The sequence below is a fragment of the Lasiosphaeria miniovina genome (genome assembly GCF_030549165.1).
Source record: "Lasiosphaeria miniovina strain SMH2392-1A chromosome Unknown B0T26scaffold_1, whole genome shotgun sequence".
In the NCBI taxonomy this organism is placed as follows: Eukaryota; Fungi; Ascomycota; class Sordariomycetes; order Sordariales; family Lasiosphaeriaceae; genus Lasiosphaeria; species Lasiosphaeria miniovina.
The window spans coordinates 2570093-2594798 of record NW_026848220.1 but is presented as its reverse complement, the minus strand read 5'-3'; the positions used below and the strand labels follow the sequence as shown (position 1 = coordinate 2594798).

General features: G+C 53.1%; 8 protein-coding genes across 8 annotated transcripts; 6 read left to right on the top strand and 2 right to left on the bottom strand.

Annotated features, from left to right (window-relative positions):
• The first annotated feature begins 2807 nt into the window (after positions 1 to 2807).
• On the top strand, positions 2808 to 4474 carry B0T26DRAFT_866899 (uncharacterized protein). Its single transcript, XM_060447828.1, has 2 exons — positions 2808 to 3601; positions 4159 to 4474. The coding sequence occupies exons 1-2, from the start codon at positions 3270 to 3272 to the stop codon at positions 4259 to 4261; spliced, it is 435 nt and encodes a 144-aa protein (XP_060302536.1). The 5' UTR covers positions 2808 to 3269; the 3' UTR covers positions 4262 to 4474.
• A 688-nt stretch (positions 4475 to 5162) lies between these two features.
• On the top strand, positions 5163 to 11135 carry B0T26DRAFT_634989 (RNA helicase-like protein; the record flags this gene model as incomplete). The annotated part of the gene is made up of 2 exons (XM_060436679.1): positions 5163 to 5524; positions 5576 to 11135. The coding sequence occupies 2 exons, from the start codon at positions 5163 to 5165 to the stop codon at positions 11133 to 11135; spliced, it is 5922 nt and encodes a 1973-aa protein (XP_060302535.1).
• A 2580-nt stretch (positions 11136 to 13715) lies between these two features.
• On the top strand, positions 13716 to 14878 carry B0T26DRAFT_31232 (uncharacterized protein). The gene is made up of 3 exons (XM_060434327.1): positions 13716 to 13741; positions 13796 to 14744; positions 14803 to 14878. The coding sequence occupies exons 2-3, from the start codon at positions 13872 to 13874 to the stop codon at positions 14827 to 14829; spliced, it is 900 nt and encodes a 299-aa protein (XP_060302534.1). The 5' UTR covers positions 13716 to 13741; positions 13796 to 13871; the 3' UTR covers positions 14830 to 14878.
• Positions 14484 to 16835, top strand: B0T26DRAFT_31225 (uncharacterized protein). Its single transcript, XM_060434326.1, has 2 exons — positions 14484 to 14744; positions 14803 to 16835. Exon 2 carries the CDS (start codon positions 14826 to 14828, stop codon positions 16575 to 16577), a length of 1752 nt encoding a protein of 583 aa, XP_060302533.1. The 5' UTR covers positions 14484 to 14744; positions 14803 to 14825; the 3' UTR covers positions 16578 to 16835.
• A 688-nt stretch (positions 16836 to 17523) lies between these two features.
• Positions 17524 to 18555, top strand: B0T26DRAFT_634373 (uncharacterized protein; the record flags this gene model as incomplete). The annotated part of the gene is made up of 2 exons (XM_060436626.1): positions 17524 to 18113; positions 18225 to 18555. The coding sequence occupies 2 exons, from the start codon at positions 17524 to 17526 to the stop codon at positions 18553 to 18555; spliced, it is 921 nt and encodes a 306-aa protein (XP_060302532.1).
• Positions 18556 to 18911: 356 nt separating this feature from the next.
• Positions 18912 to 20257, bottom strand: B0T26DRAFT_670041 (uncharacterized protein; the record flags this gene model as incomplete). The annotated part of the gene is made up of 2 exons (XM_060439134.1): positions 18912 to 20060; positions 20186 to 20257. 2 exons carry the CDS (start codon positions 20255 to 20257, stop codon positions 18912 to 18914), a joined length of 1221 nt encoding a protein of 406 aa, XP_060302531.1.
• Positions 20258 to 21727: 1470 nt separating this feature from the next.
• On the bottom strand, positions 21728 to 23125 carry B0T26DRAFT_685249 (uncharacterized protein). The gene has a single exon (XM_060440868.1). The coding sequence runs from the start codon at positions 22872 to 22874 to the stop codon at positions 22074 to 22076; it is 801 nt and encodes a 266-aa protein (XP_060302530.1). The 5' UTR covers positions 22875 to 23125; the 3' UTR covers positions 21728 to 22073.
• Positions 23126 to 23148: 23 nt separating this feature from the next.
• On the top strand, positions 23149 to 24673 carry B0T26DRAFT_31107 (uncharacterized protein). Its single transcript, XM_060434319.1, has 6 exons — positions 23149 to 23507; positions 23644 to 23734; positions 23834 to 23903; positions 23980 to 24067; positions 24139 to 24444; positions 24508 to 24673. Exons 1-5 carry the CDS (start codon positions 23449 to 23451, stop codon positions 24305 to 24307), a joined length of 477 nt encoding a protein of 158 aa, XP_060302529.1. The 5' UTR covers positions 23149 to 23448; the 3' UTR covers positions 24308 to 24444; positions 24508 to 24673.
• The last annotated feature ends 33 nt before the right edge of the window (positions 24674 to 24706 follow it).

Here is a 24706-nt window from a genome sequence, read left to right as displayed (position 1 = left end):
AGGAAGGCGTATTCAATCTTGGGGAGAATGAGTGAAGACCAGCCGTTAACTCCAGGCCGCGGAGATAAACTGAAGACCAGGAGCGCCAAAAAAAATATTAGCGAGAGGCTCGGGAAAGCCTTGCGGGTGGAGGGGTTTGGAGAGAAATCTCCGTGCGCGTGACGGATGAGAGACGGTAGGGAATCTAACCTGGGCGATGAAAAGTCGACGACCCAGAGAGGGGTCGTCGGGGATCCGCCTAAACCAAGGATAGTATGTGAAGAGTGGAATGCTGATGAACGGGAGTGAAGTTGGGGAAGAATTAAGAGTATATGCTCATACGGAGCCGGTCTTGTGTGCGTAGTAGGGATAGAGGAAGGACACCTGACAGGTAGAAAAGTGTGAGTGTGGGGAGAGACGGTTGGGATGTGGGCATTTCAGATGAACCTAAGGCAGTGTTGCGGGCGCAAAGTCAGGCTTTGCAAGAGAGATGGCCTACCTGAAGTTGACGTAAAGAGCTCTAAACATACAAGGGCTCGAGCCGGGGTGCTCCCGTGGTTCAAGGCCAAATGAAAATCTAGTTTTACCTAGGTAGGCAGCCTGGCAACCGAACGAGACGAAAGAAAAGAATTAGCTAGATAAACAGCGAGAAGAACCTCGGGACGCGCTCAGGTAGCAGGCTGTGAAGTGTCCCATCGTCATCAATGCTAGGTGAGCCTACCAATGTGCAACTTGCCCTCCGCGAAACCCAAGACTCTGCCCCCTGATCTTCGGCCTTGCCGTCCAGAAGAAGATCCAGCTTGTGCCCAGAAGAGCCTTGGCGCCATGATATTTTAGGTAGATAGAGTGTCGAACTGATGGCGATGTGAAAGGGGCATCGACAGTTGCCACGGCAACGAGGACTGGATCTCTCGGTGACAGGGAAATGATGGCGCCGAGCAGTGCCTGAAGGAGAAAGAAAGTGTCTTCCACCTCGTATGCAATTTCGTCTCATAATTACCTCAGATAAATCTTATAGAACTAATGCAGGAGACCCCGCCTAGTAAGCTTACAGTGAGTGGCAATTTGGTTCAGATAACGGCGGCGAGCAGGGTAGCAGATGACCTCAACCCGTGGCCGAATTTATGGTACTAGAGATGAAACTCCCAAGAAATCCAAAGTGCTGCCGTTAAATAAAGAACTTGGGACTGGTAGAATAAAAGGAAATAGCGCTTGTTGGAAAACCCGAAGTTACCTAGTCGTGCCTTCTATACGGGCACCTGTTGGGCAAAGCTGCTTTTGTGCCGCTACCTTACCAATCGCAGAACCATGCATCTTCAAGTTTTTCCCGCCTCTTTCAGTCATCGCAGAGCAAATATTTCTTGCATCGATACATAGAAAGTCCCAGTCAAAATTGACAAGCAGTTCAAGCCAAGGCTGATACGTGAGGTTGTCGTTGGTAGTCACGTGCTTATTTGCAAGGGTCTGAAGTATGGGACCCACCGGAAAATTTCAAGCACAAAAGCTCTCCATCTCTCTTTCCTCTTCTTTTCTTCTTTCAATTCCTCTCTGGCTGTCGCGCCAGTAATTTCCCCCCCGCAAATACGCTGGGCTGCATGCTTGCTCCAACCACGGTCGTCTGGCGCCACAGTCTCTTGCCGTGGTTGGAGTTAGCTCTCTCTTGGTAGGCTGCATTTCTCTTCTTCACCTTTCCCCCTCCCCTGGCATCGAAATGATGACTTTGTTATTTGACAAAACCTTGACTGCCTAGTATTTGCTGCGGAGAAAAATATTCTGATCATTGCCAAACAAAATATCCTAATTTTTAGCATGTGTTGATGGACCTTGCTAATTCCTCTGTTTTACAGCTTTCAGTCTCGACTCTCGCCCAACTGGGCTCAATCTAGTAATGGCCGCTTTTGGGTTTATTTTTTTTTAAAAAAATTTGGTCGAGAATAGATGTTATATAATAGATGTCACATTGATTGATAGCTTCAATATGGTCCAGGATTCTATCCCTGATGTGATTGAGCCTCTGGGACATAACGCAACCCCTGACAAATGTACAGCCCACGGCCCGTTAGACTGCTCGCGTGATACTACTAAGGTATCACGTTTCTACCCTTTCAGCTTGATGAAAGGAACCGACCGAACATCAAATGAAAGGCGCCAATGGGGTGTTTTTTAGGCTCATTCCCCTCCCACGAAACCGCCCTTCTCGAAGCTGTTAGTCTTGATTCCGGATAGAATATCTCGCCTCCGGCAGTAAACACGTTACATAACACCGTTATCAACAGCCTAGCAACTACCAGGTACTAACTGTTCAATTCGGATGATCTTAAGGTCGGAGTCTCCTGACCTGAACGGACTGGGATGGTTTTAGCTTAGGTTCTATGGCAGGCAATCACGGGCACGCCGTCTGAAACCTGCCTCTAGAAGCGATCTGCATGCTCACATTCTTACTTAAACCTTAGAGTTGTCACAGAAGCCTTGAGATATCGAAAATGCCTTCAGGGTCAGCAGGTACCCAGTAATCATCAAACGATGAGAACCCGGGCGGCAGCTAAGAAAAGTCTCCAGACACTTGTGACATTGAACGAGACAGCCGACGGGACCACCGAGAACCTAGGATGAGCTACACCCAAACGAAAGAAAGATGCACTGCCCCTCAAAGGGGATTGGAATGCCTCGTGGCATGGGAACTGTGGTCAACGCAGTAGCTACACAAACCACTTCACATGCCCGCAGTATTTTGGCCGTTGCTCCTGTGTCGTTTGACTAGGGTACCCCTATTTCGACCGCTTCAACCGGTACTAACACGCGACAAACACGCCTCTCGTTCTGGGTGACCAAAGCCCATCGAGACTTCTCGACAAAAGAACAGAATACGATTAAAACGCAAGACGATCTAACAGATCTAGAAGATGGGAACCTAAAGAAGCGCTACCGCATCGCTCGCTCATCTGCAGCATCTTCTGTGAATACGGAAACAGAACTAACGCTTAGGAAACCAAACCAAACAACTCACCAACAAATAGGGGTTGTCGCGCCACACGCCAGGAAGCTCTTGATCATACACAACGCTGTGGTCAAGAATACCGTAGCTTTCAAGACTTCAGCAAGCTGCCGATGCAACCCAGATTCTGGATCCAGACTTCAAAATAAAGCTGAAGAGGGGCCGAGACAACCCTTACGGAATAACGCCAAGGTTTTCACTTTATCCATACAGACAAGTCCCAAGCCGAGAGGCTTGTGAAGAGGTCTATGCTATTCTAACAAGTCTCCACGGAGCGGTGCAGCGACCTGAAAAGATGCCACAGGCATCTCTTGAAATCGCAGGGTGCGGCGAGGTGCCGTGTGACCTAGACGCCCTTCTGAGGACACTCATCAGCGGCAACACTCTGATGGCGCTCGCAAATGCAGCAATTAAGAACCTGGCGGCACACTATGGCATCTGTGCCGAGGGAACTGGAGCCGGAAGTATCAACTGGGAGAAGGTACGGCTCTCGCCGCACAATGAGCTTGTGCAGGTCATCAGGATGGGCGGCATTAGCTCTAGGAAAAGTATCCACATCAAGAAGATCCTAGATATGGTCTACGAGGAGAGCTTGGAAAGAATGGACAACACGGCCATAATACCAGGGTATTGAACAAGCTTGGCCATGGCTTCACCTTTACTCATGGAATGCATGTAGTCGAGAGACAGAAGCTGCCGTGTGGGTTCCTCGGGAGACGGCGAGGTTTGGCAGCAAGGCTCGACCTCCGCTTCGGAAACATCTAGTTGTGCCGTGGTAGCTATTGGCATCAAGACAGCTGCTTGCATTACCTTGTTCTGTTTGCGGATGCCCTGCTTTACCGTCGACACACATGTCCACTAATTTTGTCGCTGGCTAGGGTGGGTAGATAAAAGGGCAGATCCCGATACATGTTTTCGTCATGGAGAGTTCATGGTCCTAAATCATTTGAAGTATGGCCTACACCAGCTATTCATTCGTCATGGCCAGCAATGTTTCAAGTGCAGAAAGGCAACGAGGCCCGGCAGCAAAGACTGGTATGTTTTCCACCTTAGCCTGAGCTCCATGCTTCGATGCTTCGTCGCCACCTTGGCCTGCGACTTTAGACTACTTTCGCTACAACCACCATAAGCCCTTTCATTTCCTATTGGCATGGTAATGGGGTAGAGAGCTGACATCAGTTCAGGGCCGAGGCGCCAGAAAGCCCACTTGAACATCTTCTAGATCGGGATAAGGATGACCCTGTAGCTAGGGAGCACGCGGAGGAACCTGATATGGGCGTCGTCTGAGGACCAGAAGGAAGCTCGGCGTTGTCTTTGACGGGAAGGGAAAGGGGCAGTGGACCAAGACGATGGAGCAGGAGGAGACCAACCATCGCAGCCCTGCAGGCATAGCCGCTGCTTTGATCCCAAACTGGCCTTGCAAGATTACCTTACTACTCTCCACTTCTTTGGTTCTCCTCATATATACTTGACATAATAATCGAGAAAAGCACTGATACTCCAAAGACAAGTTTTAGTAGACATCGGAGTCTGGTAGACATCGTGACCACAGCCGCGTGACAGCTGGCTAGCAGCTGGAGCGCTGATTCCAACTCAGCCCGCTTTCACTGGACACTCATTTTTCAGCCCAAGCCTCAGAAGCAGGTGCCCGTCCTTCACTCCACTTTCTTCCCTACCCAATTTAATAATGTTCAACAGCGCCGAACGGGCAGGGGTACGCCCCCACGACGCGCCTTTCAGCGGGAACTTGCATTTGCACCGCGATCCACTTTTGCTAGCAACCTGCCTGGGAGCCGGACGTACTTCGACCGACGGTAACTTCCACCTTCAAGTCTCAACATCCCACCAAGCTTAGCGCTGCAAATCAGATATTTTCCACATACAACGCAGAAACCGTACCGGGCAGCACCTCCCCTTGAGGCTGGAGCAATCCTATTTGCCCCAGCACTTTTGCCGCAGCGTTTTGCCCTCCAAGTCACCCCCCTCCCCCCCCACCCTGTCTGCTAAGCTTTTCAACCTCCTTCCGCACTTGCGAGGCACCCCTCGATGTGGTCGGTTACAAAGAGCTCTGCCTACATGCCGCTGAAGGATGCACGCCGTTGCCGCTGAGTCGCTACCAATTTCAGTCTCTCGGCTTCAGCCTGTGCCCAGTTAAGATCCGTCGCCCCGGTCGGCCGCCGTCAAGATGATGCACTCGGACACCCTCAACCAGGCGATTATTGATATGCACAATAAGTTCGCGAATTTTCCACCAAACGCCCACCTATTTTGCCCCAAAATCCACGAAGACGACGACACCAACTACGACGAGCTAGACTTGCCTGACGAAAACGGAACCACTGCCAAGCAGAAACATGAACGCATTAAGGATGCCGAGTCAAGACATGTTATCGCCTACCATCTCAGCTGTCTGATGGGCATCAGCCCTGAAGATGCTGGCGTATGGCTTGGCGAATGGGTAGAGGCCGTCGAGAAGTGTCTGACGACCTGCGATGCTTGTGTGCGAAAATGGCACAAGTCTCGTGAGCGTTTCATGAAAGCCATGGAAGGGTGTGTACCTTTCGACGAATTTGAAATGCGCCTGCTAACACTTCATCTCAGAGATTTCCCCAGCGAGAATGTTAGGTACATGGACGAAAAGCTAGTGGAGTTCGACAAGCAGCGGATCGACCGAGGGCTGAGGAAAGCAAGGCAACTCCTCGAGGAGCATGGGCCCATGGCATCTGCCAAACTGGTTGAATACGACATGTCTGCAGTCCTGGCACTCTTTGAGGCGCTTTGCTCAATGAGATATCTCTCACTCCCCGAAAACCGTACCGATTTTGACTACGTCTTCGAGAATACACAACAGAGAAAACCTTTGAGAATGCGGCCCGGTATCATTCCAACAATGACTTTCTTCCTCTTTGAGGAAGGCCATTATAGAAGGCTGTTTGCTGAGGCTGCTTGGGATAGGAAACCAAAAGACTCGCTCACGGCAGAGGAATGGGACTGGGCTGTCCAGGACCAGCTTTCTACGGCCATTGTTAACACCTCCATGGCTAGAAACAACTCCATGGGCAGGTTCACGCTAGCTCCGAAGAAAATATGCCGGTTTTGGCGTAGTTTCTTGATCATCTTACGCAGTCTGAACGAACAGCGTATCCTTGAATCCCTTCGTGGAATGGAGGTGTCGCCGAGCGTCTACTTCCTTGCCCTAGAACATCTATTGACTACCTCCGACGAAGCTTTAGTCGCGGTGCTGGGCGGGTTGCGGGGGCTCATGGACAAATCACCAAAGGCCTTTTGGGCTGCCTACGACCAAGCCACACCCAGCCAACTTGTGGAAGAGGTCTTCAAGAGCCCAGCATTTCGATCGTTTCTTAACAAGTCTCTTCTATCCGACTTGATGGTCACGGAAGGCAACAAGCAGGTGCCCGCCTTGGGTGCTTGGGTGAAGTCCTTGATACGTTCACTCCCGTTAACTCGCCGATCAGACGTGTGCGAATCTCTCCTTCGTCATTTATTTGATACCTTTCGGTTGGATCAATCTTCCACCCAAGAGGCCCGAGCAACTTGCACCCTAGCTGGCCTAGTCGCTCTCGGAGAGTCTTTGGACGGATATCTTCAACAGGATGTGCCAATCGATACAGGCACCGCGCTGATAATGGTCAATCAGCTGCTCAACCGCGTTGTCCAGTATCGCGAGGTGATTATATCAGCTGCGCAGCTAAAACCTGGAGATCGGTACAACGTTGGCCTCTCCAAAGCCGCCATGTCTATCACACACTCTGCGCTTGCTCTAGACGCCAAAACAACGCGTACGGAGTGGAACGCTCTGATTGAAGACGTGCCCGTGCAAAACGCCGTAAACAGAGATTCTGGCGCACTTTGGGAATCCTTCCTTGAAATGCTCTGGTCTGGGCGTGTAGAGCTTGCTAAAGCCATGCTCCTGGCCACAATGCCTCTCCGAAGTATCGAGAAATTCATACCACGGCGGAAAGAGCAACTTAAGAAGGAGCTACAGCAGTTCAACGCCAGATACCAGCAGCAGTCAACGGCCATCGGGAAAATGCTTGGGCGCCTGTCGGACTTCAATCCTTCCGACTTGGATATGTTCTGCGCCGAACCACAAAGTCAAACTATCCACCCCATCGTGGCGTCGTTGATTCACGGTGAGGAAGCAATTCGCGAGGCTGGCTTTGAGTTGGTCAAGTCTATTACCGGTGAGACCCTCCCGTCCGACGCGGTGGAGAAAATGCTCGAGGACTATTTCAGCCAATTCCTGGATGCCTTCACCGGAGCAGTAAACAACATCACCAGCGAACGGGACGCGAGCTTTCCATGGACCCACATGCTTCCCATCCTGAAATGCAGCGAGTACGTCTTGAACGGTCTAAGTGACCCGTCCATAGGCCAGTTGCGATCCAAGACTTTGACCCCCGCCGAGCACACTATCGTCCAGAACTGGTGGGATAGCCAATGGCGAATCATTGGCCATTCCTTTAGAATGATGAGGCATTGGCACCTCAAAGTTGACAAGAAGGTCATGGAAGACTTTTGTCGAGATGTCATGGAGCTCGCCAATAAATTTCTCGCCCAAGATGGCCTTATGGCCTCGGCCCTTGACCAACACAGCAACATCGGCGATGCGCAATCCAACAGCGGGAACTCTTCAGAAGCCATGAAGACTGTCCTAGAGTCCCCAAGAGCCTACTCATACAGCCTGGTAGACATGCTCCAACTTCGAGACAAATATCTAATTCAGGGTATCATCGAGGTTATCAAAAAGCTTGTCAGGAGGCTGAGAGAGAACGGCATGGTGTTGCCTCCAAAAACTCTCGCCTCTCTCAACAACATGCTGAAAAAGAAGAAACTTGGCGACGGTAGACTCGAGTATAGTCAGAAAACCAATATGACTGACGAGCAACGTATTGAGTTGCTCAAAGCCCTTGGAGAAGATGCTGAGATCGAGGAACAATTTATCGGCACTCGGTCAGGAGAAAAGGAGTCAAGGGAGAAGGAGCGGGCCCTGAAACAGAGCAAGCTTGATTTCTCCAAGGCAGGCTCGACATCTGTGGGATCAATCAAGGATCACGTCTCCGAGATTACTCCCAACTTTGAGAAACACAAGTTTCTTGTGGAAAGTTTGAAGTCTAAGCAGCCGTCTTTGAAGCCGGATCCTAAACCCATGATAAGCTCAGCTTCCATCAAAGAGGCCCGGCTCAAAGAAAAGCAAGAGAAGGCGAAGAGAGACGCTGAGGCCATTGCCAAAGCCAAAGCTTTACGAGCACCACCAAAAACTGTCGCCGGAGAGGGCTCTGGGTTGCAAGGCATCGCAGGCGTTCGTGGAAAAGACCATGCGCCAGTGGTCAAGGATGAGATCATGGTTGGGTCTTCTTCAGAGGATGAAGACGACTCGGACGAAGACGAGCTGCTCAATCGAAAAGCGAAGGCTGGGCAGAAGACAGATGCTGAGCGTCGCCGCCACTTGCTTCTGGCCGAGAAGCGCGGGCCGGTAAAGAAGACCAAACTTCAAAGATCAGCTAAGGATATGCGGGCTCGGCTTATCCCCCCCATGGACGTTTTACACCAAGCCATCCTAGAGTGGGATATATTCCACGAGGGTAACGACCCCCCCAACGGATTCAGCTGTGTGGAGGTCTCCAGCACCTACTTGAATCCCACCAGCTACAAGCAGACGTTCTTCCCTCTCCTCATCAACGAGGCTTGGCGCTCATTTGTAACAGCAAAAGATGAGGCAACGTCGAAGCCATTTGGGATCAAAGTTCTCAACCGCATGACGGTTGATAAGTTCATGGAAGTTACAGCGTCTGTCCCCCTGCAAACAAGCAGAGACCGGGGACTGTCAGAGGGAGACATACTCCTCATATCGAAAGGGGCGGATCCATTGAACCAGCCTAACGAACTTCACTGCCTTGCCCGGATCTGGAGGACTAATTACAAGAAGGACACAGTCGAAGTGATTTACCGCCTCAGCGCAAGGGGAAGCGTATTGTCGGTGCTGCTTCCTGGATCAGAATTCCATGTCATCAAGATCACCAACATGACAACCATCGAACGGGAGTATGCAGCATTGGAGAGCTTGCAGTACTACGACCTCATGGATGAAGTCTTGAAGGCTGAGCCTTCTCCGATGCTAAACTTCGGTGACGAGGCCGTGCAAGGGGTGATGAAGAACTATACTCTCAACCCTGGTCAGGCAAAGGCTATCCTGAACGCCAAAGAAAACGATGGATTTACTTTGGTGCAAGGCCCACCTGGAACTGGCAAGACCAAGACGATTGTCGCCATGGTCGGATGTCTCATGACTGGAGTCATCAAACCGCCCACTGCCGCTGTTGCCATTACTCGACCTGGCGCTGCTCCCTCTAACGGCCAGGGTACCATGAAGAAACTGCTTGTCTGTGCACCTAGCAACGCTGCTGTTGATGAACTGGTATTGCGGCTGAAGTCGGGCATCAAGACGATGAGCGGCGCAAGCCACCAGATCAACGTGGTGCGACTGGGCCGCAGTGAAGCGATTAACGCCGCCGTCAAAGACGTAACTCTTGACGAGCTAGTCAAGGCGAAGATGGGCGAGACCTCGAACGTCAACAACGTCAGCGACCGCGAAAAACTGCACCAACAGGCTGGAGAACTCAAGATCAAATTGTCGGAGCTACATCCTCGGCTCGAGGCGGCTCGGGCCATCGAGGATCGAGCACTGACCAACAAGTTGCAACGCGAACTAGACGAACTGAAGCGCCTACGAGCTCATGTTGGAGGTCAGATCGAGGCTGACAAGAGTAGCGGAAACACTGCTGCCAGAGAAAATAAGATCAAGCGGTTACAGGTGCAGCAAGAAATTCTCGACCAAGCCCATGTCTTGTGCGCAACACTGAGTGCAAGCGGCCACGAAATGTTCAAGGACTTGAACGTCGAGTTTGAGACGGTCATTATCGACGAGGCTGCCCAGTGCGTGGAGTTGAGCGCGCTCATCCCTCTGAAATACGGTTGCTCAAAGTGTATCCTTGTCGGAGATCCAAAACAGCTCCCCCCTACAGTCCTTTCGCAATCGGCTGCTAGGTACGGGTACGATCAGAGTTTGTTCGTTCGGATGCAGATGAACCACAGCAAGGACGTGCATCTTCTTGACCAGCAATACCGAATGCATCCGGAGATTAGTCGGTTCCCTAGTAAGGAATTCTACGAAGGCTTGCTCCAGGATGGCGCCGACATGGCCAAGATGCGTCTTCAGAAATGGCATCAGAGCGAACTTCTTGGGCCCTACCGGTTCTTTGACGTACGAGGCTCGCAGGAGCGCGGTCCTAGGAACCAGTCTCTGGTCAACGACGAGGAGCTCAGGGTCGCGATGCAGCTTTACGATCGTTTCCGTACAGACTATAACGGTATCGACCTAAAGGGCAAAATTGGCATCATCACCCCATACAAGGCTCAACTCTTTAGACTTCGACAACGGTTCACCGACAAATATGGCCAAGGCATCACGGAGGAGATCGAGTTCAACACCACCGATGCGTTCCAAGGTCGCGAATGCGAGATCATCATTTTCTCTTGTGTTCGAGCCAGTCCGACGGGCGGTATCGGTTTCATGACCGACATCCGGCGTATGAATGTCGGTCTAACCCGTGCGAAATCGTCTCTGTGGATTTTGGGCGACTCTCGGGCTCTAGTTCAAGGTGAATATTGGGCCAAGTTGATCGAGGACGCCAAAAAGCGGGACCGTTACACAACCGGCAATATCATGGCAATGCTGAGCCGGCCCGGCAAAAGGCTGCCACCTTCTGCTCCGACGTCGTCTGCTCCAAGCGGCAACAGCTATTCTCAGGCCCTGACACCAAGGCCTACTCGGCCTCGACAAGCCGTTGATGTGGATGTGGAAATGCCGGATGCAGATTCATTCCGCACATCATCGACGTATCAGCCATCGCCGACAGGGTACGGGCTTGCGCCAAGGCCACTAGCCCCACCTACAATGCCGTACCGCGGACCCAGCATTGGTGGTCTTAATGAGAAGGGTGAGGTCGTTCCTGTTGCGCCACGCGGCGGGGGACTTCCGGTGATTCAGACTACGGCCCCAGGTGCAGGCAAAAAGAGGCCGCTCGAGGACGGTGATGATAAAGAGCCAAACGCCAAAAAAGTAAGCCGGCACAACTAGCTACCTTCCTTCTAGTACGATATAACCCCTCTAATACCCTCCACCCTTAACTAGATGCAGCAGAATGCAGACACAGTGCTATCGAGAGCCCCGAAAGGTCCGAGGGAGTACCAAATCCCGCCACAGAACAGAATTCCCCCTCAGGTATTGCAAAACTTGGGACTCCCCCCACGACCACCTAACCCGCATTCCGTGCCGCTCGACAATGCATCAGGGGTAAGCGAAAACATATAGTCTCGGTAGTTTCGTTGAAGCTCCCGACGCTGACGATATCTCGACTTAGGGCCCAAGGGCAGCACCCAAGAAGAAACCTGCGGACAGCATGTTTATAAAACGGAAACCGCACTCCAAACGTTGAGCTGCGGGTGTCTACTTCATTGTACTATACTGTGTCGAGTTTTTTTTCTCTCTCTTCGCCTGTCATAGCTTACACTTCATAATATGGCGTCTCTATTTAGAGGACTGAAGCATCGTCAGCGGATAATGTTAGCACTGGGTCCCCAAGATTCTTTATACGGATGGCAACCGAGGACACGGGGAGGGGTGGAATATTGTATTGTAATCTAAGAGCTCTGGTCTAGAGGGAACCGGCAATGGCTTTTGGGTGGGTGAAGGCCTGGGCCTGAGGAGGCAGAGGCATTTGGTTTGAGTGGCGCCTCCGGGCTTTGGCGGCCGACCTTTGATGGACGGTAGTCACGAAGCCTGGATTAGGTTTGATCGTAGCGAGAAGGGTTGGCCTCTAGAAAGGAGGCTGTAAGGTTGTAGAGGGCCTTCAAGGCTAGGTCCCTACCTACGGAACCAAGGAGGGCTATCAGTGGCTCGAGAGAGCACTCTCGCCCGACTAGATCCACCCTCAAGGCCGATCGGAGCCCTCGTTCACACCGGACGGACTTTGCTTCTCACTGGGAAAGCGGCGCCTATATTCGATGGAGCAACGCCGGTGCCCATAGACGAGACGCAGCACTTGCCCAAAATCTAGGGCATGCATTAGCGTCGACCTTAAGTGGCACGGCTGTTGGTATATTAAAAGGAGCTACAGTAGGCTGGTCTTGCAAACACACACCCACCATTTGGTGCAATTGGGGCTGCGATCAGTCCTGAAAGGCAACCTGGAACCAAGGGGTCGTTGCTGTTTCGCCGCTTGCAGACCCGGCCTTCTATTGTCTATCGGACCCAGATGAAGGAGGATCGGAAATACTATCTCTGAAAGGACGTCTCTCAACAGTGAAACCGAGAATGCGATGTACACAATCGCATTTTCTCTTTGCCCACATGTTTTGCCGTGGCAATCCTTTGTCATCCAGGTTCGTCGCGTGATGGACTTGAAGCTCTGCTTGTCCTTGAGTCTCACCAGGTAGCCTAACAACAGCGGTACCAAAGAGCGGGAAATCGCCAAGCAGGGCCGAGAATAAATATGGGGCCCGCTCTGTCGGCTGCCGATCCCTTTCTATGTCCGACCTCACGTCTCTTGTGAGCCTATCCGTACATCCATGGATCAATCACGTATCAAAGGGCAAAGAAATGGAAATAATTTGACAGAAAATTCGCGGTCGTGCCGACTTCCCCAGAAGCCAGAAACATTTTAGGTGACATTTAACAGTCAACAGGCTCGGTTATCGTGCGATATGTTTGCGGGCGGGCTATTTTTCAGCCTTGTTTCCTCTCCCCTATTATCCGTAATGGGGTTAGGTTACTGAAGAAAACATCTTGGAAGGCACGATCCGGAAGTTGCGGCAGCTGCACACGCAATTCCCAACACGGTACGTAGTACTAGCTCGGCAGTTAGACCGCTAGGCAACTAGGCCGCCCTAGATTACCAACTCTATTCTGCAGCCTTGCAAAAGATAAAAAGAAGAACCAAGGACAGGGAAACGTTTAAACCCTATCCCCTGCCACCACCCACGATCCCACAAGACCTAGATAGCTGGCTGGGGGCACGTTCCTTCCCAACGGCCGCTCGGCCTCTGTTCCTCTTGATCCTGATGCAGTCGACGACTCTGACTGGCCGCGCTGGACGAAAGAGTAAGCGGCGCCAAAGCACGCACGCGCCTCTTACCACGCCTCTCTCCAAGGCGTCTGTCTCGCTGATGCCTCAGCTTCCCAGGAACACCCTCGCACGCATGCTCCAAGTCGCCACGCTAAGACGCCATGGTGACGGCACCCCCCTCCCCTCCCGAGAGTCTGCGAATATAGGTGCAGTCGGTGAATCTTGAGCGGGCACTTTCCCTACCTTACCTTTCCTTCCCCTGGTGCTTAGCAACCTCAAACTTGCCCGGAGCTTGGACTAGATCAATTCCATGTTAAACCTTACTTGGGCTGCCCGCGAGTCCCTGGGAGGTGCAGATGGCAGTCTTAAAGAGCCGTCGATTTGTCCTTGATATTTTGTTGTGGCCACCCGCGACTCTCTCTTTCCTCCTGCTAAGTGGGCAGGCATCTCTAGCTCGTGTTACTGTTGTTGCAACTTCTGGGGATTTCATGACTGGATGATACACGGCAAGCCTCGGCTTCTATTTGCATTTGTATTTCATCCCTTGAATCAGACTGCGGGCCTCCATTCACTTCTGCATGCATGCTTTCCTCTTATGGCATAAGCGGCCCTCAAAGGTGTAAGCGGCCACAACGTTGTGATACCCGTGATCTTCACTGCTAATCAATCATAGCTACCAAACTCGGCCAACATTCACTTCAACATTTCTGATATTCACTTGCCCATGTCTTCTGGTTACATGATTTAAGATGCCCCAGCCCCGGGATGCTGGAGACAGCGGAATCCGCATCCGCCGCGAGACTATTATCACCATCGACGGGGAGAACTCTAGCCTCGGTCCTGAAGAGTCCACGAGAACAACAATCAAGTCTGGAGCCATGGACACTCACTTGCAGCAACAGTACGGCCGCCCCAAGGCATTCCGCAAGCTGTCCAACGCTTCGAGTATCATCAGTGATATCTTTCGCCACCCAGACACGACGGAGGATCTCCTTCGTTGGAAGATTAAGAGGGCGAACGATCGGGATGCCTCAAGGGAGCTCATTGACTTTCTCCGCAATACTCCGCCGCCACTGAACAACTTCATGTCAATTCCCGACACGTATGGACGGAAGCCCGAGCCGAAAAGGAAGAGACACCCGTTTTTCTGGGCTCTGCGCAAGAAGCTTGGAATGGCAAGAGCCGAGTGCAACGCCGCAGCGAGCCCGGGCCTGATTCGGTTGCCGGACTCGGCGGTAGCGGGCCGCACGATAGGGGGCCATCGTCACATTGCTATTTCCATCCCCATCGAACATGCACACCTGTCACCGGTGCTTCGACCGATCGAATACAATTGGACCCGTCCATCATCGCCCACCGTCGAAACACAGGGGCTTGCTAGACTGAATCTAGACCGCAGCGTTGTGTCGGTTTTGGAGCCCGTTGACGAGAATCGCGAGTCCATTGAGAGTCAGAGTGGGACGGGGACGCCAGTGATACCTCCCATCAGCCAGGACATGTTTTCGTTATTACTCGACCCAGGCGAGTCTCTGGAGAGCCCAGCTACCGATCTTACGGTTCCATCCACAGAAGAAATGCCAAGGGAACTCAACCCTTTGCACTCTCGGACGGCAGACGCCTCGGTCGGTGCTCAAAGTGCGATAGTTGTCCCTCCCCCTAGGCTGACTGCGCCCCACAAAGACTTTGTCTCCAACCTATATTCAATGACAGGTCGTTCGCCTATCAATATACTTCCACGGCACTCGAGTCTTGACTACATTACCATTCACGATCACGAGCTCCCAGACGGGGCCCTGGTTCGGCATCACCAGTGGGGCTGGTCATCAGAGACGGATATCGTGCGTGCGCGGCCCTCTGTACCTGGAAACGTTGGAGCCGGCCACAGCGAGCCCGAACTCTCAAATACAGCATTTGCACGCAACTTTTGGCGCCAGCCGGTGATCATGGAGTCGCCGCCCAATCTCGCATCTTTGGAAACCGACATCGAAACCACCATCTACGCCCCTGAGTTCGATATGACGAAACGGCGATCTGCTCTCACGATCTTGGAAGATGTGCAGATAAGCAGCGACTCAGATAGGCAGAGAATCCGGTCACAAATGAGCTTCTCAAGCTTTTCGGAGCTGGTTCAGGAAGATGGCATGAGGAGTCCTGGGAGTGCCGAGACAGAGGAAAGGCCAACGCGATTTTACACTCCAGACTGTCAGCCAGCTCACCAATTTCCTATTTCTACAAATGACACAGAGTCAACAACAACGGCCAAATCCAACTCTTCACTACGCTTCACGCCCGTCATGACTGTGGTTGATGTCCAGCCTTTGCCACCAGCAGAAGGGTCCCAGACACCGGATGAAGAGACAACTCCTCAGTTACCCATCAATCGTGGCCCGGTATTCTCCACGAGACTATCCAGCTCATACTTGTTCTCTGACTCTTCCGACCTCATGTCTCAGCCAAAGTCAGAAGACTGGCTGCGACAGCGTGTGCCCAAGGTGACGCTCACCAACAATAACTCGATTGAACGGATCTTGTTGGCAAGGCGTTCAGAACTGGCAACGGCGTCTATCAACGAAAACAGTGCCCAGGGGACATCTTCTCCTCCAGTTCGCGATGAGCTGTTACCGCAACACCACATACCTCGCACTGAATCACACCGCGAGCTCGTTCGTCGATATAAAGAGCTATGCGAGACTCGCGATCGCGAGCTTGAGGTTCTCTTGGAACGCCTAGAGCGTCTCGAAAGCAACAGCGATCGCTGGTTGAACGCTATCCTGCCAATGTTTGAGAGCATATCGCAGAGGTTGAAGACGCCCACATCAGAATACCACAATACCTCGCTTACACAGATCGAGTCGCCAGTGCCGCACGAGGCCGCCCCAGCCAGCGATTTACGGGGTCATTTTGGCAGTGTAAACAGTGTGCACCAATATGAGAGCGGGCACTTTTTACATGCCAATTCTGCTACGCATCATCCACAACAGCACCGCCAGCGTCATAACTCCATCCCGCCTATTAGCAACCATCTCGGGAGAGGTCCTTTCACACATAGCAATCAGCAGCAGCACTTGCGCGCTCATTCTTACGGCGGCACTGGCGCTTTCCAAGGCCATCTCTCTGATCTCACTTTCGATTCAGAAGATGACTCGTTTGTGGCAAACAACAATGGCGGGAGTGGATACGGTACGGGCGTCGCGGTCGACAGGCTTCCCTCGCGCCACGGAGAACAGATCTTTGCAACAAGCGTCGACTTTGCCTCGCGCACGGCTACACTGCAAACACATGCGAAGCAATATCAAGATCGTGTTGGCGGTCGTACGGTTCCAAGGAATGAGAATTTATCTCTAACAGGTCTCGAGACTCTCGAGCCCGTGATGAGAGACGTGATGGGAGGTGCGCAGTTCGACCTGGACAAGGAATCGCAATTATCAGATGCCGAAGAGGATACCATCTGTTGAGATGAAGAAATATGAGGCGATAGAGAGGAAATCTGAAGACTGATTTATACGAAAACGAATATTATGAGGGTTGAACAAGACGAACGCTGTTTATTGGAGTTAGGTAGGTGATAGATACAAACTCAGGGTTGATAGGTGGCCTAGAGATAATGACATGGGATTTAGCAGACGAGCATTGCACTGCCATCCCTAGGTGTCACTAGCAACCGCTCCATATCTCATCTGAAAACTAATACCACTTTGCCCATTAAATCCCGGGTCTAGACTAGAACCGCGGTGTGAGGCATGTATAGTGAAACAAACCCCCGCATCGATCCGGTGCTGAAGTGACGTCGTCCATCCACAGCTTGTCGTCTAAGCTCCCGTACCCAAGTACACTAGCTGTAACAAACTCGAAGCTTCGGTCTACGCGTCGGCGGCCACTATCATCATTATTTATCACCACACAACACCCAAGACTATTATCTTTCCGAACATTCCATGGCTATTTCCTAAATCAGACGAGAGTGAAAAGAACTCGACTGGTTGCTCAGAATCTCGGCCGCCTCCACCGTTTTCTTTTCCCTATCCTCATCCCTTATAACATTAAACCCAACCCACCTAAATAAATACTAGTAGCATGGTAGCAAGGTAGGGAGGTGAGTCTAGACATTAGTTCCCAAGTAGGTACCATTCAATTGGAAAAGCAAAGAGTGGTTATGCGTTGATTACGTAGCTACCTCTCCGTAGGCACCTTCTACTTGCACAGAAGCAAAAACCACGGAGAGAACAAAGCGCTCCCTGCCACTGCTCTTGTCAATGCATGCATGCATGTAAACTACGTATCGGCTCTTCTTCTCTCCCTCCCTCTATCTACCTATCCACAGCCGTTTCAATATCCCCTCCCACCCCGTTAGCAAAAAAACAATACAAAACAAAGTAACAAAAAGGGAAGGAGGAAAAACCCATGGCCACCTCACGCCCGTGGATCCTGCTGTGCCCGGCGTCGCGGGGCATTGGGCTCGCGCTGGGGCGCCACCTGCTGCGCAACACGACGGTGCCGATACTGGCGACGTGCCGCGGCGACCCCGAGTCGACGCGGCACCGGCTGCTGGATGGGCTCGTCAGCGCCGGCGACGACCCGTCGGGGCGGCTCGAGGTCGTGCGGCTCGACGTGACGCGCGAGGAGACGATGGCTGACGCGGCGGCGGCGGCCGCCGCTCTGTTTCCCCCGCCGCCGGCCTCATCTTCGTCGTCGACAGCTAGTGGTGCAGGAGGGGGAGGAGGCCACCACCTGCACCTAGCGTTCGCGCTGCCGGGCATCCTCTTGAACCCCGAGAAGAGCCCTGCGCAGGTCGACTACGGCAGCGCGCTGGACACGTTCCGCGTCAACGCGCTCGGGCCGCTGCTGCTGATGAAGTGGTTCGAGGGCTTCATGCCGCGAAAGGCCACGCGCCTGGACCTGGGGAGCAACGGCGGCAGCGGCGGGGGCGACATCGGCGGCTACGGGGGCAGTAGTGGTGGAGATGCGCTGACGATACCGCCGCAGTCGGTGTGGTATGTGCGACTACTTCTCCTTTTGTTAAACTGTCTTTCTCTCTCTGTGTGCGTATGGTAATAGACGGGGGTTATTTTTTGCCTGCTTGCTTACTCGCAAACTTCTTCCAGGGTCAACATGAGCGCGCGCGTCGGCAGCACGGCAGACAACCAGCTCGGCGGGTGGTACAGCTACCGCAGCAGCAAGGCGGCCGTCAACAGCCTGACCAAGAGCCTAGACGTGCAGCTGCGGGCGCGGGCGGGCGACAAGGCCATGGCCATCAGCTACCACCCCGGCACGGTCAAAACGGAGCTGAGCCGCGACTTCTGGGGCAGCGTGAGCAACGACGCCCTGTTTGAGCCCGACGACGCGGCCGAACGCATGGCGCGCGTCGTGACGCAGATCCGCCCAGAGCAGAGGGGGAAATGCTGGGACTATAAGGGGGAAGAAGTGCCTCCTTGAATTGGGACTGGGGCTGGAAGGGAAGAGAGCAAGGCAAAAATGGGGGAGGGGAAGTAAACAAGCCCATGGAAGCCTCACCCAGGGAAACATGGCAAGAGATTGCTCCACTAAGCGGTCTGTGTAAATTAAAGGTCATCTTCTAATCGAGATCCCGCAAGCAGGTTTTCGTGTAATTTTCACTATTGGTATTCCGCCATTCTTTTTTTGCGCCCGCTAAGAGATGTCGACCCCAGCTTAAAGAAACGTCTATAATCGTACATCGCTCTCTCGGCGTGTTATGACATCCCCTATCTTTGCCTTTGAAAACACAATGCGTCGACTCGTTGAAGCGGAATAAGGACTCGCTCGCTTCAATATTAAAGTGCTACGTCCTGGAACGACGACCCGTCACCTGGCGACTTCCCGCCTTTCTCCTCTTTCAAGCGGCTGCCGTCGCCGTCTTCGTCATCTTCGCTCGGCCCCTCCTCGACGGTTGGTTTTGGCCGCACCGCGAGCTTCTGCTGCTCTCTCTCTTCTGCTAGGACCTTCTGCTCATCCTGCCCGCCCGCCCTGACTTTTTGCCTCTCCTCTGCCTCGTCGTCTTCACTTCGCTCAGATTCCGAGTCCGACGTCGAGGCAACGTCTTCTTCGGCAGCCTCTTCTTCGGCAGCCTCTTCTTTCCTGGACGCTGGCGTCGCCGTGCTCGTGGCGCTCGGTGATGGTCCCGCCGACGGCCTGCTGGGGCCCGCGCCATTGGCGGAAGGCGGCTCCGGCGGTAGGTCCTTGTGCGTAGCGACGGGCGGAAGGCGGTCGTCGGCGGGGGTCTGCCCGATGCGGACGGCGTCGAGGTAGAACTTGGTGACGCCGAGAATGCGGCCGTTGCGCTCGCAGGCGTCGACCCACTCGGGGCGCACGACGGGTATGTTGAGCTCGTTGGCCTTCTCCCATTGGACACCGCGGCCCTCGGTGGTGACAAAGTGGGTCGTGTCGATGCGCACGCCGTCAACAATCTTGGCGCCGATACGCTCAACGGCGTGGGTTAGGTTCTCGCGCACAGCTGCCGGCAGGATGCCCGTGGTGATGGTAATGCCGCTCAGATCCGTCATCTTGTGGGTGCGAACGGTGACGCGGTCGCTCGTGTAGGTGCCGGCCGTGGTGCGCAGGACGAGGTGGAACGTGTACTCGGCGTCGACGGCGAGGCCGCTAATCTTGGTCGAGTGCATGGCGGTAGGGCGCGGGATGTTGCCAGCCTTTTGGCCATTGCGGTAGAGAGCCAGGCTGATGAGGTCGGCCGTGGCGAGCTGGATGGGATCCCACTCGAGCACGACGCTCGTCTGGGTCGCGTTGCGGCAGCGGAGCTGGGGGGCGACAGGCTCGGCAGCGCCAAAGGCCGAGAAGATTCGGTCTTGCAGGGCGCGGAAGGCCTGCTCGGCAGCGGCCTCTGAGCTCGTGTTGCGCGCAACGGTGATGTCGACGATGGACCCGGACGAGATGTCAGGTGGGAGTAGGATAGATGGGAACTCGATCTAGCACCCGCGACAGGGTTGGGCAAGTTGGTTAGCTAGGTCGGTGGGATAGACAGGCAAGTCGAAGCTGTCATTTTTTGGTCTTTGTCGTTTTGCCTCGTTGTCACTTTGACTGGCAAACTCACCAGTCGCTTGTCGGGTGTCAGCAGGACTGTGACGCCCGCGTCGACCTTGCCGACGGTCAGCGAGACGAGCATTATGGGCGGTCTCTGGCGGTGCTGGTGCTGGCGAAGCCCGGGATGGTGTCGTCGAGGTCGAAGCTGCGGGCGTTGGACTCTCGAGATTGGTGTTTTGGGCGAATTAGGTGTAATGTAACCCGCAATCCATGTGTTGCCGTCGACGCTTCCGGTTTCTGACTGGTCGGCCGCCTGGCCGCAGCATCCGCCAATCATAGTTTGGCGCATGGGCCCATATTTTATCATTCATTCCCGGTACCGGTACCCCGCGACACGATACCCATACTTCTCGGAGCCGGGGCCAGAGCCGGCACACCCGCCGTAGTGCCCTTACCTTTAATTGTTATTCCGCCTGTTAAGTCAATAGGTAATTCAGAAGTTTACGTGAAACATCCGGGTCAGATTTGTGGAGGAGGTAGAGAGCAATCTGCATGATTGGGCTGCTCAAGTTGGGCTACGGAGTGTAGCTCTATTCCTCGACGTTAGTGAATATATCAGTAGATACGTATAATATCGACCACAGTTGGAACACGAGACTGGCTTCCGGATATGGTTTAAATAGTTTATCAAATCCCTTTCGAGATACTTTGCAGGTTCGTGGCAGCCAGCCTCTCCCGACTGTGATTGATCTGAGAAGTTCTCGCCCTCTATCTCCATCGAAGAAGACCTCAAAATCATCCCACACCTCAACCTTCTTGCCTATCCACCGGACGTCGATCGAGTCTACAGTGTTAATGAGCGTGATCTTCAGGTCCCTTTTGCATTCCGTAATGGAGTCGTTCGGTGGATGACCACCTCGCCGCATAGGTCTTGGTAGTCCTTGTCCTCCAGATCTTTCTCTCGTGAGCATCTTCTTTGCTTTCGTCATTGTCGTCGTTCTGCGATTGCGAAAGGTAGTGCGGCTTGAACTCCTGGCGCATATAAACTTTGCATTCCCGGGTATTTTATAACAGGTTGTGAATGGGTTAAAAACACATCGAACAAAGCGACCTAGCCTCAGCATCCCAAAGGAGAATTATCATCATTGGCCAAAGAGTTGAAAAGAACAGGAACGGGAGTCAAGGACGGCCTTTATATGTGATTTGTGAAAGTCTATGGTGCAGAGAAACTTGTCAGTAATATCAATGCAGTGGAAGGCTTCCCCCAAACCTTTGGCCGTCGAGGGAGAGCCGCGATTGCCGAGTCCCTCGTTGGAAGATATTGAGGCAGAAAGGGGCTTTATTCACTTAACACTTCCTGGGCGAGCTTGGCGGAAGATCGGTAGGGCAATAGAAGGAGGCCAATCCGGAAAATGCAAATGTCCCAGGGGAGGGCGATCCCACACGTGGGCGGGTGAGTACGATTGCTTTGGTGGTCGGGCGGTCGGGCAGTAGGCAGGTCAGTGGGCATCATTGGCAACGGAGCAGGCATGTACGACGGCGCGCAGATGGCCACGCTCTGCTGATAATTGAAAACTAGAACAAACAGTGCCTAGCAGAACCTTTTCACTGACAGATACACTAGAAAAGGTTGACATAGCTTCATAACCGGCCCCTATACCATCATCCGATTCCTACTTTTTCGTTCCGCTAGCCACTAGAGTTCTAGATCATAGCTCCTATTGTGCCATAGTGAACGTATTCCCAATGTTCCGTGGACTCCGGCGATTACAAACTAGCTCCGTAACATCACACAAAAACTCCAAGACAGGCATGTACTAGGTAGTAAGTAGAGGTCTTGGTCTGTATTGTACTGTATACTACATGATATTGGGTATCTATCTATTATTTCCCGTACTCCCCCTGCAACATAGAACTGTTTGTATCATACGTTGCTTTGCAACAGAAAAGCGACCGTCTCAGATGAATTCTAGTTTCCCTCGTCCCGGAGTTCGGTACGTAGTATCCCAGCTTTGTGGGGTGAGGTGTGGTAATGGCGCCTCGGGAGAACCGATGTTGGTGCGCAGTTTGGGTATAATCTTTGACTTGATCAGATTCCCGAAGTACTCAACCAGCTTCTCGAAATCAACCTGCATAAATGCCCTGGCGTCGAAAACCCTGAGCCTGACGGTCCCGCGCAGCACGGTACCAGCGTTTCCAACATCTCCTGCTCTGCAGATACCAGTTGGTTTGTAGCCATGGGCTTTGAGGGCGCGGAAGAAGGCGCTTCTGGCCTTCTCAGCGCTTGCCGCTCGAACAACCGCCACATTCCCGTCGCCATTAGTGCAGTTTGCTACGGACCAACACCATAGTGGCTGCGCCTTCTTCGCCCGGTAGTACGTCATGATCATTTCCGTCATCGGCGATGCTTCCTCGACGTACCGGGTGTGACAGGACGAGTAGATGTGGTGTTCGGAGATGGCCACATGAACTGGAATTTTAGGGCTTTGGCCTTTGACCATAGTCAATGCACAGTTGAATCCAATTCGATGTTCCTGAGAATTGGCTATAACGCCAAACCGAATCCCGTTATTCTCGAGATAGGGCCGGTCATTGCCGGGCTTGTCGTTTTTGTTGTTGTTGTTGTTGGACCATTTCTGGCTTTTTTGGTTTCCCCTCCCTAGCTGGGAGGCGGCGCAGCGTCTTGGGCAAGATCTTGGGTAAGATGCAATGCCATTTGGTGTTGGCCTGAAGCGCCGCAGCGTGCTTTGCATCATCATGGGCGGCCGTTGTCTTGACCAGCCGCAGCCGGGTGACCTGCTGAGTCTCTTCTGCGAAGCCGCGGCATTCCTATTTCTTGCCGAATATCTCTGCCCGTAGCCTGCGCGGAAGGCTTACGGGGCCCTTCCAGAAAGCACCAGTGCCTGAATTGATCCAAGTGTCGGCGTGAGGTTTATTGAAGGTTTAAACTGTTAGCAGAATAAAATGTCGACCTTAGATAAGCTAAAGCTCGTACAAATATGAGTCGGGCTTAATGGCAGTATTTATTCGGCACGCCACCCACCAACAAGCCTGTCAGCCCGTTATTAGTCCCGCCCCACAAACCCTTCTCAAGAGCCAAAGGCGAAACCGAAGACCCAGACCCCACGGCACACAGTCATAATAAACCGCCCGCACTTGCCCCTCCCCCTCTCCGCCGTCGCCGCCTTTCTCGCCTCTACAACTTCGCAATCGCTCCACGAAGAGCCTGCGTATCGCATCAATAATACGCACTCGGAACGATTTTTTTTGGCCGTCCCGCGACCATACTCAACATATTTTTGAAAAGCAGCTCCTTGAGCGCGCACCTTCAATATGCCCAAGAACAAGGGAAAAGGCGGCAAGAATCGTCGTAGGGGAAAGAACGAGAACGAGTAGGGTTTTCCCCGCCGTCTCCGAACAAGACCACCAACCAGTACCGGACTTGATCCGCGGCGCGCATTATCTTCGTCTCTATTTCTTTCTTTCTTTGTGTATCCCTTACGCTGACCACACGTGTGCAACCTACAGCAACGAGAAGCGCGAGCTTACCTTCAAGGAGGATGGCCAAGAATACGCGCAGGTCCTGAAAATGCTCGGAAACGGAAGACTGGAGGCTATGGTAAGCATAGCTGCCTTTTGCTCCTGCTAAGCAGCCCCTCATAGCTACCAGGGGTCACCATGGACAACAGGAGATGCTAACTGGGTCTCCGCAACCTAGTGCTTCGATGGTGTCAAACGCCTAGGTCTGATCCGCGGCAAGTTGAGGAAAAAGATCTGGATCAACAACGGTATGAGCACCACTCTCTCTCCCGGCCGGGAAAACGCCAACAAAAATAAATGAATACAGGCTGACAAGTGCCACAGGAGATATCATCCTCGTCTCTCTTCGCGAGTACCAAGACGAGAAGGGCGATGTAATTCTCAAGTATTCGGCTGACGAGGCCCGTTCCTTGTACGTTCTCCTCGCCGCATTATCGCAGCATTGTTTCTCCCTTGTGTACCGTACTGACTATTGCGGTACAGGAAAGCATATGGCGAGCTTCCCGACAACGCCAAGATCAACGAGACAGACACATTCGGTCCCGGCGAGGACGGCGACTGTGGCTTCGAGTTCGACGAGGACCGTGACAGCGAGGACGAGACTCCTGGCGGCGCTTCGGGGGCCAAGGACATCGAGATTGACGACATCTAAAACGCCTGCTCTTGATGAAGATGGGCGTAGCTTACTTGCCGGGCGGGCCACCCTTCTCTTCCCTCCTGCTCTTGCTCAACCACCTCCACTATCACCCTCGTCTCTGCTTGTTAAGGATAGCGACTGCTCCATATGGAAGAGACGGAAACTTCTTTCGGATGTGAGACATCTCGTATCCGACAATCCTTTCCAAAGCAGAGAAAGCGTGTTAGCCGCGGTGCGTGCGCGTTTGCGTAGGAGGGAGCGGAAGAACAAAACTGTCTTCTCTCTCAAAACCCTAGACGGGGGGCAACACCTCGTCCCGGGTTCCCCGACAGTTGGTGGCTTTCGTGTTCGGTGGTGAGGTGGTTTTTTCGGGGTGGAGGAATGCGGTCATGATGGGAGAGACGTCAGACCGAG

Excerpts from the sequence above, each read along its gene's own strand:
- B0T26DRAFT_866899 (XM_060447828.1), top strand. The coding sequence starts at position 3,270 with ATGCCACAGGCATCTCTTGAAATCGCAGGGTGCGGCGAGGTGCCGTGT. Across the intron at positions 3,602-4,158 it reads AACACGGCCATAATACCAGG|GGCCGAGGCGCCAGAAAGCC; the intron begins GTATTGAACAAG and ends ACATCAGTTCAG.
- B0T26DRAFT_31232 (XM_060434327.1), top strand. The coding sequence starts at position 13,872 with ATGCCCCAGCCCCGGGATGCTGGAGACAGCGGAATCCGCATCCGCCGC. Across the intron at positions 14,745-14,802 it reads CTCGGACGGCAGACGCCTCG|ACTTTGTCTCCAACCTATAT; the intron begins GTCGGTGCTCAA and ends CGCCCCACAAAG.
- B0T26DRAFT_31225 (XM_060434326.1), top strand. The coding sequence starts at position 14,826 with ATGACAGGTCGTTCGCCTATCAATATACTTCCACGGCACTCGAGTCTT.
- B0T26DRAFT_685249 (XM_060440868.1), bottom strand. The coding sequence starts at position 22,874 with ATGATGATGCAAAGCACGCTGCGGCGCTTCAGGCCAACACCAAATGGC.
- B0T26DRAFT_31107 (XM_060434319.1), top strand. The coding sequence starts at position 23,449 with ATGCCCAAGAACAAGGGAAAAGGCGGCAAGAATCGTCGTAGGGGAAAG. Across the intron at positions 23,508-23,643 it reads AGGGGAAAGAACGAGAACGA|CAACGAGAAGCGCGAGCTTA; the intron begins GTAGGGTTTTCC and ends TGCAACCTACAG. Across the intron at positions 23,904-23,979 it reads AAAGATCTGGATCAACAACG|GAGATATCATCCTCGTCTCT; the intron begins GTATGAGCACCA and ends CAAGTGCCACAG.